Genomic DNA, 22382 nt, shown 5'->3' with positions numbered 1-22382 from the left:
ACGTGACGGCGACCTCGGCGGGAGTTTTCAGCGCGCGGGTTGGGCGCCCGATTCTCGCGGAGAGAGAAGGCCAGTCCCCCGGACCCACAGCCCCTATCCCTCCGGCCATGGCCGAGGAGGAGGAGGAGGACGCGGACGGCGATCTGTTCGACGAGACAAATGATGAGAATGAGGAGATTCTCACCCCGGCTCAGCTCATCGGCAAACTGGAGGAGGTGAGAACCGACCCCGGGCCCCCCAACATCCCCCCGGGCCCCCCCCCCCCAACATCCCCCTCATCCTCCCCCCCCCAACCATCCTCCCCCCCCCCCCCCCCGCCCAGGGTGCCCCAACACCCCGGGCCCCCCAACATCCCCCCGGCCCCCCCCCCCCAACATCCCCCTCATCCTCCCCCCCCCCCCCCCAACCATCCTCCCCCCCCCCCCCCCCCCGCCCAGGGTGCCCCAACACCCCGGGCCCCCCAACATCCCCCCGGGCCCCCCCCCCCAACAATCCCCCCGCCCCGGGCCCCCCAACATCCCCCCGCCTCCAACATCCCCCTCATCCTCCCCCCCCCCCCCAAACATCCTCCCCCCCCCCCCCCAACAATCTCCCCGCCCGATGTGCCCTGGGCCCCCCGACAATCCCCCCCCCCCCCCCAACATCCCCCTCATCCTCTCCCCCCCCCCCCCCCCAAACACCCCGGGCCCCCCAACAATCCCCCCGCCCGGGGTGCCCTAACACCCCGGGCCCCCCCAACATCTGCCCCGGGCCCCCCAAATCTCCCTCCCCTGCCCCGATCCCCCCCAGACCCCCAACATCCCCCTCATCCCCCTCCAACAATCCCCCCACCCGGGGTGCCCCCAAACACCCTCCCCCAGGCCCCCCAGCATCAGCCCCTCTGTCCCAGGGGCCCCCAAAATCCCCAGTGTCCCCCCCCCCCCCCCCCAACGTTCCCCTGCCGCGGGCACCCCAATGACCCACTCTGGAACCCCCATACTGTGTTCTGGGGAAAGACAGCTCCCCCCCCCCCCCCCCCCCCCCGGGACCATGATGCTGCACTGGGGTGTATTAACCCCCCCTAGGGCCTTCATACTGTGCTGGGGGATGTCACTTCCCCCCCCGGGAATCCCCATACTGTGTTGAAGAATGTGATGAGATGCACTGCACAGTACTCAGTAAATTATGTTCACTGGTTAGTGGGTGCGCTGTCATGATTCTCCCTCAGCCTGCCAGTTTGGCGGTGTCCTTGTTAACTTGTCCTTTATCCTCACAGGGCTGGCGGAGTGATTTCATTCACATTTATTTCAGGAATGTGGCTGACACCAGGCTAGCCAGTCTCAATTGTCCACCATTGGTCTGAGAATGTGGGGTGAGCTTTCTTGAATAGGGATTGGGCCACTGCAGAGGGCATCAGGAGCCATGTCCGTAATGTGGGACTGGCGTCGGGTGTGGGCCAGACCGGCAGTGGTGCCTCACTCACCTCAAGGATTTTGATGCACCAGTTGATTCCATGACATTCCCGCAACTTTCCTGATCATTTTTGCCTGGTTCCAGTCTACAACTGTCCAGATTTTATTTAAATTCGATTTGAACACGAGGCGGTTGGGTGGCTTGCCTCGTACCCTAATCACTACTACTGTCTTCTCCACACAGGCCTGGCTGAATGAGAAGTTTTCTCCTGACCTGCTCGAAAATAAAGCTGAAATTGTGGAATGTGTAATGGAACAGTTGGATCACATGGTAACAATATGGTCATTTATTTGGGCTAGAGTGGGAGATATCAGTTCAATGCACAGTTGAGATTGCAATTAAAGGTCACAGAAAGGATCTCTGGTTTCCCCGCTAGCAATAAATTAAATTATAAAGGTTGGTGCAATGTTGGTGTTTGGCCAACATATCACCAATACATCTAGTCAATGATTTATGCTATTATATTCTCTCTCGTTTTTTATTCTCCTCTCTTGAGGGTGCCAACTCTTAGTACTGTATGGTTCAAAGGGTAAGTGTCACTCTCTGATACTTATTGCACTGGCTGTCCTTCCTGTGTCAGTTGATGCGCTGTGTGAAGGCGAGCTATTAAACCATGGGAGGGAACTGTTTCGCATGGCAGAAGGGTCGGTAACCAGAGGACACAGATTCAAGGTCATTGACCAAGGAAGCGGAGGCAGGCGATGGGCGGAACCATTTCTTTACACAGCGAGTTGTGATCTGGAATGCACTGTCTGAAAGGGTGGTGGATGTAGCTTCAATAATAACATTCAAAAGGGAATTGGATAACCACTTGAAAAGGAAACATTTTTAGGGCTGTAGGGAAAGAGCAGGTGAGTGGGACGAATTGGATAGCTCTTTCAAAGAGCTGGCACAGGCATGATGGGCCAAATGGCTACCTGCTGTGCTGTATCATTCTATGAAATTCTGATCTGTCCGCTTTTTTAAAAAAAAAATTGATTCCATTTCTGCTATGAGTGCTAAAATACTGTTAACAGCCGCCCTGCTTAGGAAGCCCTGTCCAAAAGTGCTTTATAGCCAATGAAGTACTTTATGAATAATTACTGTTGTGATGTACGAAATGGTGGTTAAAATTTGCACACAGAGTGAAAACCTTGGAAGTGTTGAATATGGTGGAACATTATTCAAAGTTTTGTTAACTGGGTACTCAAATTTGCATCATATTAGATGAATTGTAACATTATACGTTATAACAGTGCACAAACTCGAATATATACCAAACATATGGAGCACACCCATATGGCTGCTCGTATAACATTGTGCGGATTATGAGATGGTGCACATTATCAGCACAGATTGTGAATCAAACCTGGGGTTTTCTAATGTGTGCTTGAGCACAGCAAGTAGTGTACTTACCAACTGGGGAGTGACGTCCTTTTATACAAAATCCAGTTTTTTTTAGATATACAGGAGCAAAATATTATCAATGCACCAATTTTTATCCACTTCCAAGTTGCCATTTCATTCTTATTGCTGCCCTGCACATAACCAATAGGACATGAGCAAGAGCAGACTATACTTGATGTAAATAATGGCCCAGATTTTGCAGTGAAGTAATGGTGAGGCTATCACTGCTTCGTGTTACTGAAGAGTAAATCGGACAGCAACTTCTGCTGACGGCACATGCACAGCTAAACGCGAAAATATGCAAGTTGCGGTCCGAGATGTCCTGCTCCTCCACAAACTTTGCTACACCGGTACCTCGCTGAGAGACTCCATATTCAAACACACCGTTGCTTGCCTTATTCACACTGGTCCCAGCTCCCCTGCAGAGGGCACCGTGCTGTTCTGGCTTTCTAATCAGTGCAACTTCCAGTGGCGAAGTCCACAAAGTCTCTGGCCAAGTGAAAGTGTAATGAATGGCTGGTGCTGTTACGTAAGAAATAGGTGTCGGCCATTTGGCCCCTCGAGCCTGCTCCGCCATTCAATAAGATCATGGTTGATCTGGTGGCTGTTCATTGGCCGCTGAGTGCAATATCTGGGCCATTGCTCTCCCTTGTGGCATGTCTGAAATCTGCTGAATCAAGGCCACAACCCATTTTCTTGCTCTCCATTATTTTTGCTGCCTTTGAGATTTTTTTTCTTCTGTTTAGTGAGATGATGGGGAGATTTGTCTCATTTTGTACCCACCGTGGGCAGGAGGTTGTGAACTCAAGTTCGTACTGTGGATTAACTCTCCAGTGCAGCACAGCCGGAGTACTGTTGGAACTACTACCCTTTGGTTGAGATGTCAATCTCTGGCCCTGTCTACCTGTCCAGCTGGATGTTAAGGATGCTGAGGGAATATTTGAAGAAGACCACGGAGTTCTGACTAACATTCTTCCCTCAAGCAACACCACATAAACTAGGTTAACTGGTCGTGTATCTCATTGCCGTTCCTTGGTGCATAGCGCCCAGCCCAGTCATCAAGATTCATGGCACGGCCCTCGACAATGTGGACCACTTCCCATACCTCGGGAGCCTCTTGTCAACAAAGGCAGATATTGATGCGGATATTCAACATCGCCTCCAGTGCAGCCTTCGGCCACCTGAGGAAAAGTTCGAAGACCAGGCCCTCAAACCTACCACCAAGCTCATGGTCTACAGGGCTGTAGTTTAACCTCTGTAGTGGGGAAAATGCTTGAAGTTATCATTAAGGAAGAAATAGCGGGACATCTAGATAGGAATAGTGCAATCAAGCAGACGCAACATAGATTCATGAAAGGGAAATCATGTTTAACTAATTTATTGGAATTCTTTGAGGATATAACGAGCTTGGTGGATAGAGGTGTACCGATGGATGTGGTGTATTTAGATTTCCAAAAGACGTTCGATAAGGTGCCACGCAAAAGGTTACTGCAGAAGATAAAGTTACACGGAGTCAGAGACAATGTATTAGCATGGATCGAGAATTGGCTGGCTAACAGAAAGCAGAGAGTCGGAATAAATGGGTCCTTTTCGGGTTGGAAATCGGTGGTTAGTGGTGTGCCACAGGGATCGGTGCTGGGACCACAACTGTTTACAATATACATAGATGACCTGGAAGAGAGGACAGAGTGTAGTGTAACAAAATTTGCAGATGACACAAAGATTAGTGGGAAAGATTAGTAGAGGACACAGAGAGGCTGCAAAGAGATTTAGATAGGTTAAGCGAATGGGCTAAGGTTTGGCAGATGGAATACAATATCGGAAAATGTGAGGTCATCCACCTTGGGAGGAAAAAAAACATTAAAGTGAATATTATTTGAATGGGGAGAAATTACAACATGCTGCCGTGCAGAGGGACCTGGGGTCCTTGTGCATGAATCCTAAAAAGTTAGTTTGCAGGTGCAGCAGGTAATCAGGAAGGCGAATGGAATGTTGGCCTTCATTGCGAGAGGGATGGAGTACAAAAGCAGGGAGGTCCTGCTGCAACTCTATAGGGTATTGGTGAGGCCGCACCTGGAGTACTGCATGCAGTTTTGGTCACCTTACTTAAGGAAGGATATACTAGCTTTGGAGGGGGTACAGAGACGATTCACTAGGCTGATTCTGGAGATGAGGGGGTTACCTTATGATAGATTGAGTAGACTGGGTCTTTACTCGTTGGAGTTCAGAAGGATGAGGGGTGATCTTATAGAAACATTTAAAATAATGAAAGGGATAGACAAGATAGAGGCAGAGAGGTTGTTTCCACTGGTTGGGGAGACTAGAACTAGGGGGCACAGCCTCAAAATAGGGGGAGCCAATTTAAAATCGAGTTGAGAAGGAATTACTTCTCCCAGAGGGTTGTGAATCTGTGGAATTCTCTGCCCAAGGAAGCCGTTGAGGCTAGCTCATTGAATGTATTCAAATCACAGATAGATAGATTTTTAACCGATAAGGAAATTGAGGGTTATGGGGAGCAGGTGGGTAAGTGGAGCTGAGTCCACAGCCAGATCAGCCATGATCTTGTTGAATGGCGGAGCAGGCTCGAGGGGCTAGATGGCCTACTCCTGTTCCTAATTCTTATGTTCTAATACCCGCCCTACTGGATGCATCAGAGGCATGGACGATGTACAGAAGACACATCAAGTCACTGGGGATATATCACCAACGATGTCTCCGCAGGATCCTGCAATTCCCCTGGGAAGACAGACGCACCAACATCAGTGGCCTCGTCCAGGCTCACATCCCCAGCATTGAAGCACTAACCACTCTCGATCAGCTTCATTGGCCAGGCCACTTAGTTTGCATGCCAGACACGGGACTCCCTAAGCAATAGCTCTATGCGGAGCTCCTTCATGGCAAACAAGCAAAAGATGGGCAGCAGAAACATTACAAGGACACCCTCAAAGCCTCCCTGGTGAAGTGTGAAATCATCACTGACACCTGGGAATCCCTGGCCGAAGACCACCCTAGGTGGAGAAAGTGCATCCGGGAGGGCGTTGAGCTCCTCGAATCTCAACGCTGCGAATGTGAAGAGATCAGGCGCAGGCAGCGGAAGGAGTGTGTGGTAAATCAGTGCTCCTCCCCCCAGCCCCGACGAATATCTGTCCCACCTGTGACAGGGTGTGTGGCTCTCGTGTTGGACTGTTCAGCCATCAAAGAACTCACTTCAGGAGTTGGAGCAAGTCTTCCTCGATTCCGAGGGACTGCCTATGATGATGAGTGCCCAGCCCTACACATTTATATAAAAAAAAAATGAACTGATATGAGTGTCAGCTGTGGCTTAATGGGCAGCACTCTCTCTCCTCCTGAGCCAGCAGGTTGTGGGTTCAACTCTCACTCCAATCTAGGCTGACACTCCAGTGCAGTACTGAGGGAGCGCTGCACTGCATTGTCTTTTGGATGAGACTATAAACCGAGGCCCCGTCTGCGCGCTCAGGTGGATGTAAACTATCCCATGGCAGTAATTGGAAGAAGAGCAGGGGAGTTATCCCGGTGTCCTAGCCAATATTTATCCCTCAACCCACATCACTGAAACAGATTATCTGGTCATTATCGCACTGCTGTTTGTGGGAGCTTGCTGTGCTCAAATTGGCTGCCGCATTTCCTACATTATAACACTGATTACGCTTCGAAAAGTACTTCATTGGCTGTGAGGCGCCTTGGGATGGCCGGTGGTAGTTTTTCTTTCTAAATTTATGTAAATGCAGATGTAAGGGATTGGGAGACTAATGGTACATTGACCGTTTGTGTGTTTTGTATTTTAATGCGATTCACAGGAGCAGAATCTGCAGCGAGCTCGGAAAGGAGACCTGAAAGTCACCATTCACCGAATGGAGATGGAGAGAATTCGCTACATCCTCAGCAGCTACTTGAGGTCACGGTTACAAAAGGTACAGAATTCATGCCTCGGGTTCCTCAACATGAAATGTTTTTATGCTGAGAGCAGGAGCAGAGTGGGAACATGTGGGAAGAAATACGGGCGTGAGCACAAAATCTAATATGGCCACCTTGGTTTGTGGAATTGATTGGTGTGTGGTGAGCAAATGACTGGATATGATAAGGTTAGTATGTCCAGTGAGCAGTACATTTTTATTCTACAATCAAGCATCTCTATTCTTTGCCAAACATTTGAATGGTAAATAGATCGATTGTTCTAACATTCTGATCTTCATAATTCACCTGAAAAATTACTTTGCTTTTTAAAATGCTCAGAGCAAATATATTGTGCTTTTTTTTTTCCAATTTCTAGATAGAGAAGTTTTTCCCTCACATCTTGGAGAAAGAGAAGTGCCGTCGAGAGGAAGGCCCTTCGTATTTGTCTCCGCAAGAAGTCACTTTTGCAAAAGAGTAAGTACTGTAGGGTCAATAGAAAGAAGCCAACATATATTTTACAAGCTACAGGAACAGAAAATGCTGGAAATCTCAGCGGGTCAGGCAGCATTTGTGGAGAGAAACAGAGTTACCGTTTCAGGTCGATGACACTTCATCAGAACTGGACAAAGTTTGAAATGTAACAGATTCTTAAGGAAGTGCAAGTGGCATTGAAAGGGGGAGGCGAGGAAAGAACAAAAGGGGAGGTCTGTGATAGGGTGGAAGGCAGGAGAGATTAGAGAGACAAAAGGGATGATGGGCCAAATTGAGATGGTAATGGCACAAGTTAGGAAACAAAAGATGAGTCTAAATAGGGTGTGAATATCGGAATAATTACCAGCTTCCCTGGGAAACAGCTGCATTGGAACAGTGTAAGAGGCTGTGGAGAGGTCGGAGTGGGAGTGAAGCGAAGAATTAAAGTGATAGGTGACCAGAAGCTCGGGGTTATGTTTATGGACTGAACGGAGGTATTCCGTAAAACGGTCACCCAATCTGCGTTTGGTCTCCCCAATGTAGAGGAGACCACATCGTGAGCAGCGAATACATATATTTTCCAAGCACTGGTGTCTCCCAGGATGTCGTCAATTGGAGCTTTCCAGACTGCGATTGATACATTTTTATTGGGTAAGAGTATCGAGGGATATGAAGCAAAGGCAGGTAAATGGAGTAGAGATACAGATCAAACATAATCTAATTGAATGGCGGGACAGGCTCGAGGGGCTGAATAGCCTCCTTCTGTTCCTGTGGATGAAATCTTAGAATTCTCAGTCAAATGGGCAGCGAAGTATTAGTCTTTCCCGGGCTTCACCAATGGCTTCTGGTGATACAGTTCTGGAAGTCCTAGGTTTGTTTCCCTAGTCTGTGATGGTAACTGATCTCAGTCAGGAGAGTGGTTGATGCGTACAGTTTGTCTCTGGGTTCCCAGGTGAGGAAAGGAAAAATTAGCCTTGGTTCACGCTTTAAATCCATGGGATTTACTAAGGGGAGTCGAGGGTTATGGGGAGCGGGCAGGAAAGTGGAGTTGTGGCCAAGATCAGATCAGCCGTGATCTTATTGAATGGTGGAGCAGGTTCGAGGGGCCAATTGGCCTACTCCTGCTCTTATTTCTTATGTGACACTGGGGAGGAGACGTTTTATTTATGAGGAGACTCTGGGGCTGATTTTGCCGAACAGGGACGGTTAAGAGGGGATCTCAAAAATGATTGAAATTAGGGGTTTTGATAATGCAAATGTCAAGAAACTATTTTCACTAGGCAGTTACTAAATTTAAGATCATTACTAAATGAGTGGAAAGGTTAGGAGAATTTTCCAATGCAGAGTGTTTGGGATTTGTACTTGTCCTATTGCGTTGGACACCAAATCCATAATTGCTTCTAAAAGGGAAATGGATAAATATCAGGACAAGAAAATAATTAAACTGGTGGGTGGTACTAACAAGAGAATCTTTTTCAGAGAATAGAAACGATGGGCCGAGTGTTTTTCTGCGCTGTAGAAATGTTATGATTCTGTGTTACTGGAGGGCTATTGGTTCCCTTGGAGCCACACCAAAGTGAGCAATAATCTTGGCAGGAGCGGTGGAAACAGTTGCTCCTAAGGTAGGAACAGATTGCTGGCCTGCTCTGGAAACTAACACGTGCCACAAATGACTTGTTGTGAGAGTTGCTTATTGAAGGTGGTCCTGCCTCACTGACCTGCTGCACCGACTTGTTTGCTTCAAAGGTACACGGCAAATTGTGAGGCACACCTGAAGAACCTTGCCCTGAAACACATGCCTCCTAATTTGCAAGCGATGGACCTCTTAAAAGCTGGTGAGTGGTTTTCTATTGTAGAGCCTGCCAAGTTCTGAACTAAAGTGTTGCAATTGAAAGAAGGGTTATGTGTGCTGTGAAGGAGTCATTTCAATAGATATTATTAATTTCATGCCTCTCCAATCCTGTCGTGGAGGACTTTTTTGCTTCTACTGTCAACTATTTGAGATCTCTTCACTTTAGGGAGCCATTGCGGCATTGTACACTGAAAGTTTCCCCTGCCACACTGTCTTAGAAACATAGAAAATAGGTGCAGGAGTAGGCTATTCGGCCCTTCGAGTCTGCACCACCATTCAATATGATCATGGCTGATCATGCAACTTTAGTACCCCATTCCTGCTTTCTCTCCATACCCCTTGATCCCTTTAGCCATAAGGGCCACATCTAATTCCCTTTTGAATATATCTAACGAACTGGCCTCAACAACTTTCTGTGGTAGAGAATTCCACAGGTTCACAATTCTCTGAGGGTGAAGAAGTTTCTCCTCATCTCTGTCCTAAATGGCTTACCCCTTATCCTTAGACTGTGACCCCTGGGTCTGGACTTCCCTAACATCGGGAACATTCTTCCTGCATCTAATCTGTCCAATCCCGTCAGAATTTTATGTTTCTATGAGATCCCCTCTCATTCTTCTAAATTCCAGTGAATATAAGCCCAGTCGATTCAGTCTTTCTTCATCTGTCAGTCCTGTCATCCCGGGAATCAGTCTGGTGAACCTTCCCTCAATAGCAGGAATGTCCTTCCTCAGATTAGGAGACCAAAACTGCACACAATACTCGAGGTGTGGTCTCACCAAGGCCCTGTACAACTGCAGTAAGGCCTCCCTGCTCCTATACTCAAATTCTCTCACTATGAAGACCAACATGCCATTTGGCACCTTCACCGCTTGCTGTTTCTGCATGCCTACCTTCAATGACTGATGTACCATGACACCCAGGTCTCGTTGCACCTCCCCTTTTCCTAATCTCTCACCATTCAAATAATATTCTGCCTTCCTGTTTTTGCAACCAAAAGTGGATAAGTTGTTATTTTCAAAAAACTCTTTAATTCATATTGTCCTGCTGCTGTTGGTCTCTGTGCTCCATGCTGCACGCTTGTCTGGATGCTGTTCAGTGAGTTTTTGTGTATTTGTGGCTCGCTTTTGCTTTTGTTTCTTTCGAATTGAACTTGTTCATTTTTCTGCCTCAGTTCCCAAACCCAACCTGGATTCTTTTGTCTTTCTGCGAGTGAAGGAAAAGCAGGAAAACATACTAGTGGAGCCCGAGAGCGAGGATCAGAGGTAAGAGAAGTGGAGCTGGATATGCGGCCTCGCATCCTGAGATACTGACTTACCGTTAGGTAGAATTTGGTAAAACAAGCAATATGCAAACTGGTTTTAGAATTAGTGATTGTAAATGGATGTACCAGCATCACTAAGCAATGAAGGCCACGATAGTCCCAGGCGCTGACTGCTGTTGGGTGCTGCACTCAATCACTGATAACTATCTTTTTTTTAAATGTATTCATTCCTGGGATGTGGATGTCGCTAACAAGGCCGGCATTTATTGTCCATCCCTAATTGCCCCTTGAGAAGGTGGTGGTGAGCCGCCTTTTTGAACCTCTGAAGTCCGTGAAGGTGCTCCCACAGTGCTGTTAGGGAGGGAGTTGCAGCATTTTGACCCAGCGACGATGAAGGAACGGCCGATACATTTCCACGTCAGGCTGGTGTGTAACTGATGATGTTCCCATGCGCCTGTTGCCCTTGTCCTTCTAGGTGGTACAGGTAGCAGGTTTGGGCTGTGCTGCTGAAGAAGCCTTGGTGAGTTGCTGCAGTGCATCTTGTAGATGGTACACACTGCAGCCACGGTGCGCCGGCGGTGCAGGGAGTGAATGTTTAAGGTGGTGGATGGGATGCAAGTCAAGCGGGCTGCTTTGTCCTGGATGGTATCAAGCTTCTTGAGTGTTGGCGCTGCACTCATCCAGACAACTGGAGAGTATTCCATCACACTCCTGACTTGTGCCTTGCAGATGGTGGAATGGCTTTGGGGAGCTAGGAGGTGAGACACGCGCCGCAGAATATCCAGCCTCTGACCCGTTCTTGTAGCCACAGTATTTATGTGGCTGGCCCAGTTATGTTTCTGGTCAATGGTGACCACTCCCCCGCCCCAGGATGTTGATGGTTGGGGATTCAGTGATGGTAATGCTGTTGAATGTCTTGGGGAGGTGGTTAGACTCTCGCTTGTTGGAGATAGTCATCGCTTGGCACTTGTGTGGCGTGAATGTTATTTGCCACTTATCAGCCCAAGCCTGAATGTCATCCAGATCTTGCTGCATGCAAGCATGGACTGCACCATTATCTGGGAAGTTTCGAATGGAACTGAACACTGTGCAATCATCAGCGAATATCCCCACTTCTGACATGATGGAGGGAAGGTCATTGATGAAGCAGCTGAAGATGGTTGGGCCTAGGACATTGCCCTGAGAAACTCGTGCAGCAATGTCCTGGGGCTGGGCTCTAACAACTACAACCATCGTCCTTTGTGCTAGCTATGACTAGCCAATGGAGATTTTTTTCCCCCTGATTCCCATTGACTTAAATTTTACTAGGGCTCCTTGATGCCACACTCGGTCAAATGCTGCTTTGATGTCAAGGGCAGTCACTCTCACCTCACCTCTGAAATTCAGCTCTTTTGTCCATGTTTGTATCAAGGCTGTAATGAGGTCTGGAGCCGAGTGATCCTGGAAGAACTCAAACTGATCGTCTGTGAGCAGGTTATTGGCGAGTAAGTGCCGCTTGATAGCACTGTCGACGGCACCCTCCATCACTTTGCTGATGAATGAGAGTGGACTGATGGGGCAGTAATCCGCCATTGTCAGGTAGATGCTTGTGTTGTAGCTGTACTGGAACAGCCTGGCTAGAGGCGTGGCTAGTTCTGGAGCACAAGTCTTCAGCATGACAGCCAAGATGTTGTCAGGGCACATAGCCTTTTCTATATCCAGTGCGCTCAGCCGTTTCTTGATATCATGTGAGTGAATCGAATTGGCTGAAGACTGGCTTCTGTGATGGTGGGGACCTCAGGAAGAGGCTGATAAGGATCATCCACTTGGCACTTCTGTCAAAAGATGGTTACAAACGCTTCAGCCTTGTCTCTTGCACTCGCGTGCTAGGCTCCATCATCATTGAGGATGGGGATATTCATGGAGCCTCCTTCCGTTAGTTGTTGAATTGTCCATCACCATTCACAACTGGATGTGGCAGGACTGCAGAGCTTTGATCTGATCCATTGATTGTGGGATCGCTTTGCTCTGTCTATAACAGCTGCTTCCGCTGTTTAGCATGCATATGTAGTTCTGTGTTGCAGCTTCCCCAGATTGGCACCTTATTTTTAGGTACGCCTGGTGCTGCTCATTTAACCAAGGTTAGTTCCCTGGCTTGATGGTAATGGTAGAGTGAGGGATAATGCTGGGCCATGCGGTTAGTTGCTGATGGCCCACAGCGCTTCCTGGATGCCAAGTTTTGAGCTGCTACATCTGTTCTGAATCTATCCCATTTCGCACGGTGGTAATGCCACACAATACAATGGTGGGTGTCCTCAGAGCGAAGATGGGATTTCGTCTCCACAAGGACTGTGCGGTGGTCACTGCTATCAATGCTGTCATGGACAGATGCATCTGCACACGTATATCGGTGAGGACGAGGTCAAGTAAGTTTATCCTACATGTTGGTTCTCTCACTACCTGCCGCAGGCCCAGTCTGGCAGCTACGTCCTTCAGGACTTGGTCAGCTCGGTCAGTAGTGGTGCTACCGAGCCACTCTTGGCGATGGACATTGAACACTGGGTGGGAGACTTCAATCAGTGCTTCTTCCAAGTTGTGTTCAACATGGAGGTGTACTGATTCATTAGCTGAGGGAGGACGGTCGGTAGTAATCAGCAGGAGGTTTCCTTGCTCATGCTTGACCTGAAGCCATGAGGCTTCAGGGGTCCGGAGTCAATGTTGAGGATCCCCAGGGCCACTCCCTCCCATATACCACTCTGGTGGGTCTGTCCTGCCAGTGGGACAGAACATACCCAGGGATGGTGATGGAGGAGTCTGGGACATTGGTTGAAAGGTATGATTCTGTGAGTATGACTATGTCAGGCTGTTGCTTGACTAGTCTGTGGGACAGCTCTCCCAATTTTGGCACAAGTCCCCAGATGTTAGTGAGGAGGACTTTGCAGGGTCGACTGGGCTGGTGTGCCGTTGTCGTGTCCGAAGCTGGTGCCGAGGTCAATGCCGGGTGGTCCGCCTGGTTGTATTTTATTTTTCATAGTGGTTGTGAACAACTGAGTAGCTTACCAGGCCATTTCTGATGGCAGTTAAGAGTCAACCACATGCTGTGGGTCTGGAGTCACATCTAGTCCAGACCAGGTAAGGACGGCAGATTTCCTTCCCAGGAGAACATTAGTGAACCAGATGGGGTTTTAAAGATAATCTGATAGTTACATGGTTCTAGCTTTTTGTTCCAGATTTATTTCATTAACTGAATTTAAATTCCCCAGCTACCGTGGGGGGATTTGAACTTGCGTCTCTGGATCATTAGTCCAGACCTCTGGATTACGAGACCAGTAACATAACCACTATGCTACCGTTCCTGTACTTACTCTGACTGCTGCCTGTCCCGTGCACCCATGCTGATATTGGATGAGAAGAGGGTTGGGTTAGACAATGAGACATAAAGACTTGCGTGTGTATATCACTTTCTTGCGTGTCTCAGAAATATCTCGAGATGCTTCAGATACAATACTGTTATGTAGGCAATGCAGCATCCATTTTGTGACGTGTGACCAATTAATCTGCTCTGAGTGGTTTGAGGGAACACATGGCAAAGATTTCCTGCTCTTTTTAGAAGTGTGTCTTGGAATCTTCAGCGTTCACCTAAACCAGTTGAACAGGTAAACAGGGCTTGGGTTTAATGTCTCATCCGAAGGACAACGCCACTGATAATGCAGCAGAGTATCAACCAAACAAGCTGTCTATGAATTGGACTGGCACATGAAGATTAGTTGCTGTGACAGGTATGGGAATTGCTTCTACCTAGAGTTGTACCCTAACTCCAGTCAGTATCTTTGGGCAGAAGCTAGGGAATAAAACTGGTGTTTGCTTCGGTTTCTCTGATGGAAATTGACCCCCAGACTTGTACTGCTTCCCTTCACACTGAACACTCTGTATCTAACCTGTTCGGCACCTGATTTGGGTGTACTTGATTGGAAAGAGGGAGCATTATGCTGCATCTAGCTTGTGCTTCACTAATCTGTAACAGCTTGGTGCAAACACTGGGTGCCATACTTTTGAAAAAGCCCAATCTCTGATGCGAAGCAGAGTAAGGCCTGGTTAGTACTTGGAAGGGAGTCCGACTGGGAATACCAGGTGCTGTAGACTTCCATCTTTTGGATGAGACGTTAAACCGAGGCACCATCTGCCCCCTCAGGTGGACGTAAAAGATCCCATGGCATTATTTCGAAGAAGAGCATGGGTATTATCCCCTGGTGTCCTGGCCAATATTTATCCCTCAATCAACATAACAAAAACATTGCCAAGTGTCCCACTGCAACATTTACTTCCACCATCGCAAAATCTGCCTCAAAATAAGGGAGGGGATTGTAGATTTTTACTGTATCCTTGGGGATCGTACTTCCCTTGTATTTCAAATCTGCTCTAGTTTCTATCTAACCCCTATAGGAGTGACCTAGAAGTTTTTTCTAATGGCGAATCTTCTAAACTAGATTTGAGGAAAAAAATTTTATCAATAATTATGAATATTAATTGTTACCGAGACAAGATGGAGCAAGTGATGTGACAATTCTTACTGTGGCGATATTTGTCTGTTTCAGCTTCTGGGAGTACGTTGGAACATTGTTCTATGTTACAGGCGCTAAATCAGTGCAATTGCTTTGGCTTTTTTTATTTATTCACGGGATGTGGGCGTCGCTGGCAAGGCTGGCATTTATTGCACGTCCCTAATTGTCCTTGAGACGGAGATGATGAGCTGCTGCCTTGAATCGCTGCAGTGAAGATACTCCCAGTGTGTTGGAGGGAGTTGCATGATTTTGATCCAGCGCCGATGAAGGAACAGTGATATATTTCCAAGTCAGGCTAGTGTGTAACTTGGAGAGGAACTTGCAGGTGATGGTGTTCCCATGCGCCTGTTGCCCTTGTACTTCTAGGTGGTAGAGGTCGTGAGTTTGGGAGGTGCTGCTGTGCATCTTGTAGATGGTGCACACTGCAGCCACGGTGCGCCGTTGGTAAATGGGGTGCCGATCAAGCCAACTACTTTGTCCTGAATGGTGTCGCCCTTCTTGAGTGTTGTTGGATCTGGACTCATTCCAGGAAAGTGGAGCATACTCCTGACTTGTGCCTTGGTGGAAAGGCTTTGGAGAATCAGGCGGAGAGTCACTTGCTTCAGAATACCCAGCCTCTGACCTCTTTTAGCCCCAGTATTTAGTTGGTCAGCTGCTACAGTACTTATTTTGTACACCCAAGTGGCTTGCTAGGCCATTTCAGAGGGCAGTCTGAAGTTGCACCAGGTAAGGATGGCAGAACATTAGTGAACCAGATGGGTTTTTAAGACAGTCTGGTAGTTTCATGGTCCCCATTACTGACACTAGCTTTTTAGTCCCACTTAATGAAATAAATCTGGAATTTAAATTCCCTAACTGCCATGGTGGGATTTGAACTTGTCTCTGGATTACTAGTCCAGTAACATAACCACACCATTTCCTTTCTTCACCTCTGCTTTCCACAAATGTGTGATTCTATGGAATGTGTGATGAAATCTTTGTCTCACCAATTTTGTGGATTTGTGTATTTGCATGCTAGAGTGATGGCACTTATCTTTTATTTTTTTTTCCAAAGGTTATTGACCATTAAACTGTGCTGTCTGCGTCAGGTACAGTGGCTGGCATGATTGCGGGTCGGTTATGTCTGATCTTGAACCGCTCTGGGCAGTGCACGCAGTGTGTGTTGTCTTTCTGCTTGACAGCACTTTTGAATTGACAGGTTCTGCATGGTGGAGAATCATTTTTTCCATTTGTCTGCAATTCTCTCCCTCCAAAACCCCAGTCCCCCAGAGGTCACTGGCTCCTGCTGTGTTTTAGTTCTAAGGGTGCCCGTCAGTATCCCCATTGAGCTGCGTGGCCCGCAGCGGTCTGGAGGTCCTGCGCAGGCCACTCACTGGCTTTTAAATGGAAAGACCGCGCATTTGTAGAAATTTGAATGGGCCATGCAGCCTGTTAAAGGGGTTGCGCACACCCCTCCCTAAAGAAACTAGAGGGAACATTGGTGCCTGTCATCATCATAGGTGATCCCTCGGACGAGGATGACTTGCTTCCTCGAGTTCACAGGTGTTTCGATGAAGGACCCGATGTTCCAGTCCTGAACTCCAATTGAGGGGGTGGAAGATGCGTGTGCATGAATTTTTTTTAATGTGTGGTGACCGTTGCACACCAGCCACCACACGGGCTTGACAGAGCTAGGTCTTGGATCAGTGGCCAGGATTAACCAAGACGACTGGAGACCTGCTCTGCTGCATGGACCTAGCGCGTACACATATCGCAGTGTGGGCGGGCCCATGCTGCCCCTGGGCCCTTGGCTCTTCTGGGCCCGGTACCCTCATCTGTCGCACCTCCGCCACAATCTCTCGCCGTTCCTCCGCCAGAAACATTCACCGCATCTCGCCACATACACTCGGCGCTCATCCGCCCCGACCTTCCCACTCCTCTGTACCTGGGCTCTGCCGATGTTCTGCCCACGCTCCAAAACGGCAAGAAGGGTTTTGATGACGTCGCCCAGTCGCCCATCACAAAATCCTTGGAGCAGCTCGCGTTGGAGGTTGAAGTGGTACGCTGCTCCAGCTCTTTTATAGCCCGGCCTGCGGAGCTGTTCACTCGCAGGTCGGGGGGCCACGATGTCCCAGGCCCGCCGCTCCAGCTCCTTTACTAGTGTCTTGCCCAGATGTCCAATCTTAAAATGTGAATCTGGACAATGCAGCTGGCTAATCAACCATGGAGGGCATCACAGCTGTGCTCAATCCTAGATTCACCTGGCATCTTTGCATTTCCCAGCTGGGTCACTAGTCAGTCATCAATAGTGACTACCATGGCTGGCTGACTTTCTATCTCTGACACTGGAACACTGAGGCCCCTGATACCGTTACACTGCCAAGACTGAGGTCAGCCACCTCGGCACAGAGGGATCACCCTGCAGTGCACAGGGAGTTGATTTTCGAAAGGTTTAGTATGGCTGCTTGTTAATGGTTGAATTCTAGTCGTCTTTATGCTGTGGCTGGGTTTGAAGCTGTACAACTCCCTTCATCGCTAACATTCAGATTGAATAGTAATGGAATCTGCGTTGAAGGGCGACTGTTTCGTTTTTTTAATAAAACATACTTTGTGAAGGCAGTGACGTGCATTCTGCAACGTTAGTGAGATCTGAACTTTGTATTGGTGACTTCCTGCATGGTGATCTGTGGAATCTGGACATGCTGGGCTGCTGCTTCAAGAGTCTTCTCAGTGGAGAGCAGTTTGTCCCCTCCCCTCGGGAGCCTTTAGAGAGTATGAAGCCTTTCTTTGGCTGTGACCATTGGTTAGACATGCTATGTTGCCTTGACTGGCGATAAGAAGACACAGAAAAGCTAGCAGTGCCATGAAATCTCTGCAGGTGGCGATTTCTGATCATAGAACGTTCATAGAGCGAGACGTTTGAAATACAGACAAAGATTGGGAACAAGGATCGTGAATACTAACTCAATCATTGCAAGAGAAACACAAGGAGAATTGCCCAATCCAGCTTAAACCTTCCACTTCTAGCAAAAAATGGAAAGCCTTCAAATTAAAAAAGCAAAGTGTGGAACATGCAACAGGCCAATCGACATCTGAAAAGCGGAAAGATAGGCTAATGATCTTTGTCAGGTCTGGTTCTAACGAAGGATCTCCACACAAAGCATTACTGTCTTTCCTCTTTTCCATTTTCTGATCGGCCTGCTGTGTCCGTCTAACTTTTGCCACTTTAATTCTTGCCTTGATTCTGATGGTCCTTTAACCGGATTGTTCCCGTCTGACGCTGTGCATGATCAAAAACTAAATGCAGGCTAAGAAAGTCTAAAAGCTGCAATGGCATTTTGCTCAATAGAGAACACTGCCTCCTACCTGTGGTTAGTTGTACTGTAAGAGCACCACCCCTTCAGAACATGCCCAGCCTGTGTCTTCTGAGTTGGAGTGTTTACATTTGGAGAGAGAAGACTGTTGTGGACAGGTGGAGTAGGATTTGGTGTTCTAATGCAGAGCAAATTTAAGCAGGGTTTGTCTGCACATAGGAAGTCTTGTGGTCACTGGGATCCCTAAGTCTTGTATTTTCTTCTTTACCTCTCCAGGGAGTACACTGTTGATTTGGAGGAGGGATCCCAACACTTGATGCGATACAGAACGATTGCTCCTCTTGTGGCCAGTGGTGCAGTGCAACTAATATAAATGGAGATGCAGAGAGGTAAGATGATGTGGATTTGAGGCATGGCAAGTACCTCACTCCTGAAATGCTGGCTTGAAGTTACTAGTCTGGCAATGTGTCAGTGCATGCAGAATGTCACCATTTCAATCCCCAGCGCGCACAAATTGTAGCTGTGACAGAATAGTGTCCTGTGAGGAATAAGTAGGTTATTCACTTTGGTAGGAAGAATTGAAAAACTTTTTTAAATGGTGAGAAACTATTAAATGTTGGTGTTCAGGGGGCTTTGGGGGCCTTTGTACATGACACACAAAGTTAACATGCAGGTACAGAAAACAATTAGGAAGGTAAATGGTATGTTAGCCTTTATTGCAAGGGGGTTGGAGTATAAGAGTAAGGAAGTCATGCTGCGATTGTACAGGGCTTTGGTGGGACCACACCTGGAACACTGTACAGTTTGGTCTCCTTACCTAAGGAAGGATATACTCGCTTTAGAGAGGGTGATATGAAGACTCACTAGATTGATTCCTGGGAGCAGAGGGTTGTCCTATGAGGAGATATTGGGTAGAATGGGCCTATATTCTCTGGATGTTAGAAGAATGAGAGGTGATCTCATTGAAAGGTATAAAATTCTGAGAGGGTTTGACCGGGTAGATGCTGAGAGGTTGATTCCCCTGGCTGGAGAGTCCACACCTCGGGGGCATAATCTCAGGACAAGGGGTTGGCCATTTAGGACTGAATTTGAGCAGAAATGTCTTCACTCAGAGGGTTGTGAGTATTTGGAATTCTCTACCTGAGAACTGTGGATTCTCGCTCGTTAAGTTTATTTAAGACTAAGATTGATAAGATTTTTGGACTGTAAGGGAATCAAAAGATATGGGGATTGGGCAGGAAAGTGGAGTTGAGATTGAAGATCAGCCAAGATCTTACGTAGGCTCATGGGGCCTATCCCTGCACCTATTTCTTATTTTCTGATTCAGACGGTGGAAAGATTAGGTGGAAATAACAGAAGCCTGGAGATAAAAGAAACAGGAGATGAAAGTAAAGGTCAGACCAAGATAAGGAATAAGGGCAACATAAATGGTCAGGGAATAGTTGCAGTAATAGAATACAAGTATAGCAAGGGGTAAGATTAACAAAAACAAAATTAAATTAAACAGCATCCGAAATAATACGGGGAAACCAGAGGCAATAATTTGTAGTGAGGGGCCAGATGCAGTTGGGATAACTGAAACAGGGCTACACAAAACAGGATTGGCAGCTAAATATTGCAGGATATAATGGATTTAGAAAGGATAGGGAAGGAAGAAGAGGATAGGGTAATTGTACTAATTAGCAATAACACTGGCAGTAGTGAAAAGGGATATAAACTAATATTAAAATAGAAACAGTATCCATATGGATTGAGATAATGGATAAGAAGGGTTCAATTACGTTCATTGGGATATCCTACAGACCACCTAATAGCGGAAGTGAACTGGTAGAAGATATATGTTGGCAAATCTATGAAATGAATAAAAGACATGGCATTATAATGGGAGATTTCAATTATGCCTGCATAAACTGGCAAGAAGAGGTACTGAAAGGAGAAAAGGGAATGGATTTTTTAGTGTGTGCAGGATTATTTCTTAACCAGTAGGTAAGGGGCCCAACAAGAGAGGGATTACTTCTGGATCTAGCAATGAGAAATGAACCAGAGCAGATAAGAGAAGTAAACATGGGGGGGGGGGGGGGGAAGGGGGAAGACAATAGCAATCACAGCATAATGCTCAAGATAATAGGAACATAGGGAAGTGTTTGCTAACTTCACTCCTGAATCGTTTACCTCTGAGTTTGTTGTTTTCCCTTGTCCTAGACTTCCCCCACCAGCAGAAAAAGTTATCTCCAGCTACCCTATCAATTCCTTTCAGAATCCTAAAAACCTCAAGTGAAACCACCCTTAACCTTCTATATTCAAGGAATTATAAGCTTGGTTGATGTAATCTCTCCTCATAATTTAACCCTTGGAGTCCTGGAAACATACTAGTGAATCGGGACTGCACTCCTCCCAAGGCCAATATATCGTTTCTAAGGAGCGTTGCCCAGAACTGTATACTGTACTCCATACGTGGTCTAACCAGGGCTTTGTATAGCTGCAGCAAAACTTCCTCCAATTTATATTCTAGCCCTCTATACATTATCCTTTTTGATTCTTTTTTGTACCTGACCGCTACACTTTAGTAATCTGTGTACATTGGCTCCTAAATCTCTTTCGAACTCCTCTGTTCCTAGCTTGTCAACATTTAAAACTATGTGCAGATCTACCCATTTCTGGTTCAAAACAGATGACCTCATTTTGTTGAAATCCATCTGTCACAGTGTTGCCCACTCACTTAATTCATCAATATCTCTCTTGTAATTTTATGCCTCTGTCTGCACTACATGCCAATTTGTGCAACATCGGCAAAATTGGATATATGGCTCTCTATTGTGTTTATATAAGTCATTAATAAATATAGTGAATAGTTGAGGCTGCAGCACAGATTATTTTAGGAAGGATGTCAAAGCCTCTGAGAGGGTGCAGAAGAGATTTACCAGAATGTTAGCGGGGTTGAGGAACTTCAGTTATTTGGAGAAGCTGAGGTTGTTCTCCTAGGAATGCTGTTGATTTGTAGAATGATGACGCATACATATTGCTATTTAAGAGGGGAGATTTACATGAGGTGCTCAAAATTATGACGGGTTTTGATAAGAGTAGATAGGGAGACACTGTTTCTGATGGTAGGAGAGTTGATAACCAGAGGACACAGATTTAAAATAATTGGCAAAAGAGCCAAGGGGGAGAGCGGAGATTCTTTTACTGCCTGAAAAAGTGGTGGAAGCAGATTCAATAGTAACTGTCAAAATGGAATGGGATACATACTTGAAAAGGAAAAATTGAAAGGCTACGGAAAAGCGAAGTGGAGCGGGACTAATTGGATAGCTCTTTCAGAGAGCTGGCACAGGCAAGGTGGGCCCAGTGGCCTCTTGCTGAAGATTCTATTCTTTCTTTCGCCCCCTGGCCTTTTTAAAAAATCAATGTCCTGGTTTTGCAAGTCTGGCCATTTAAAAGAACAGAAATCTCCAACTTTTACTCCTGACTCCCTGGCGAGTACCCTATTTTCAGAATCCCAGTTATACTGACTAAGAATAGAATCCCAGTTATACTGACTAAGAATAGAATCTTAGTCACTATCAGCAGAAGCTGGCTTCAGCAGGAGGTATTCCAGTCAGCTGAGGCACTGTCATTGCACCATGTCGGAGCGAGGATAAAAATAACTTTTTCCATGTGACCTCGGGGGCAAGGACAGCGCACATAGTGCGACATTTCACAGGACTATAGTCCTCACCGTTTTCTGTGCCAGTGTCTCGGCTTTGGGCTAGCTGCTCCCCTCCTAGCTCAGGATTGCATTAATTGTACATTTCTCGCTTCCCAAGGCACAGAGTTAAGTTTGAGCGGAAACTTGGGCATGGGGGAGCTGGGGAGAGAGCAGTTTTTAAAAAAAAAAGTACACTTCAAAACATGCACAATTTGTGCTGGAATCATCAATTGCACCCAAAGCAGAATCTTCACCCGTCATTCTCTAGCATGTCGGCCAACTTCTGTGACCAGAAGATTTTCTTTGCATTTAGTGTCGAGATGGAGGGGATTTAAATCTGGAGGAATGAGGGGTGATGGAAAAGGGAGAAAACACGAATGACATATTTTGTTTTCTTTCAGGAGCTGCTGCCTGCTTTAACCCTGAGGATTTGGGCTGATGTTCTCTCATGGAGAAATATTGTTCTGTGTGTGTGTGTGTGTCCAGTTATTATTGCAAGATCTAATAAAATTATTTTTTCACTTTC

General features: G+C 47.0%; 1 protein-coding gene across 1 annotated transcript; it reads left to right on the top strand.

Moving 5' to 3' along the window:
- On the top strand, positions 1 to 22382 carry gins4 (GINS complex subunit 4 (Sld5 homolog)). The gene is made up of 8 exons (XM_070865475.1): positions 1 to 215; positions 1636 to 1722; positions 6657 to 6770; positions 7130 to 7227; positions 8971 to 9059; positions 10248 to 10338; positions 18448 to 18560; positions 22258 to 22382. Exons 1-7 carry the CDS (start codon positions 108 to 110, stop codon positions 18542 to 18544), a joined length of 684 nt encoding a protein of 227 aa, XP_070721576.1. The 5' UTR covers positions 1 to 107; the 3' UTR covers positions 18545 to 18560; positions 22258 to 22382.

This window comes from Pristiophorus japonicus, chromosome 22 (genome assembly GCF_044704955.1).
Source record: "Pristiophorus japonicus isolate sPriJap1 chromosome 22, sPriJap1.hap1, whole genome shotgun sequence".
NCBI lineage: Eukaryota > Metazoa > Chordata > Chondrichthyes > Pristiophoridae > Pristiophorus > Pristiophorus japonicus.
The sequence above is the reverse complement of the archived record's forward strand: the minus strand, read 5'-3'. Positions and strand labels throughout refer to the sequence as shown.

What these genes read in the sequence shown, in the direction of transcription:
- gins4 (XM_070865475.1), top strand. Translation starts at nt 108, where the DNA reads ATGGCCGAGGAGGAGGAGGAGGACGCGGACGGCGATCTGTTCGACGAG. An exon ending in GAAGTCACTTTTGCAAAAGA is followed by an intron (nt 7,228 to 8,970) that starts GTAAGTACTGTA and finishes TTTGCTTCAAAG; the next exon opens with GTACACGGCAAATTGTGAGG. An exon ending in CCCGAGAGCGAGGATCAGAG is followed by an intron (nt 10,339 to 18,447) that starts GTAAGAGAAGTG and finishes TTACCTCTCCAG; the next exon opens with GGAGTACACTGTTGATTTGG.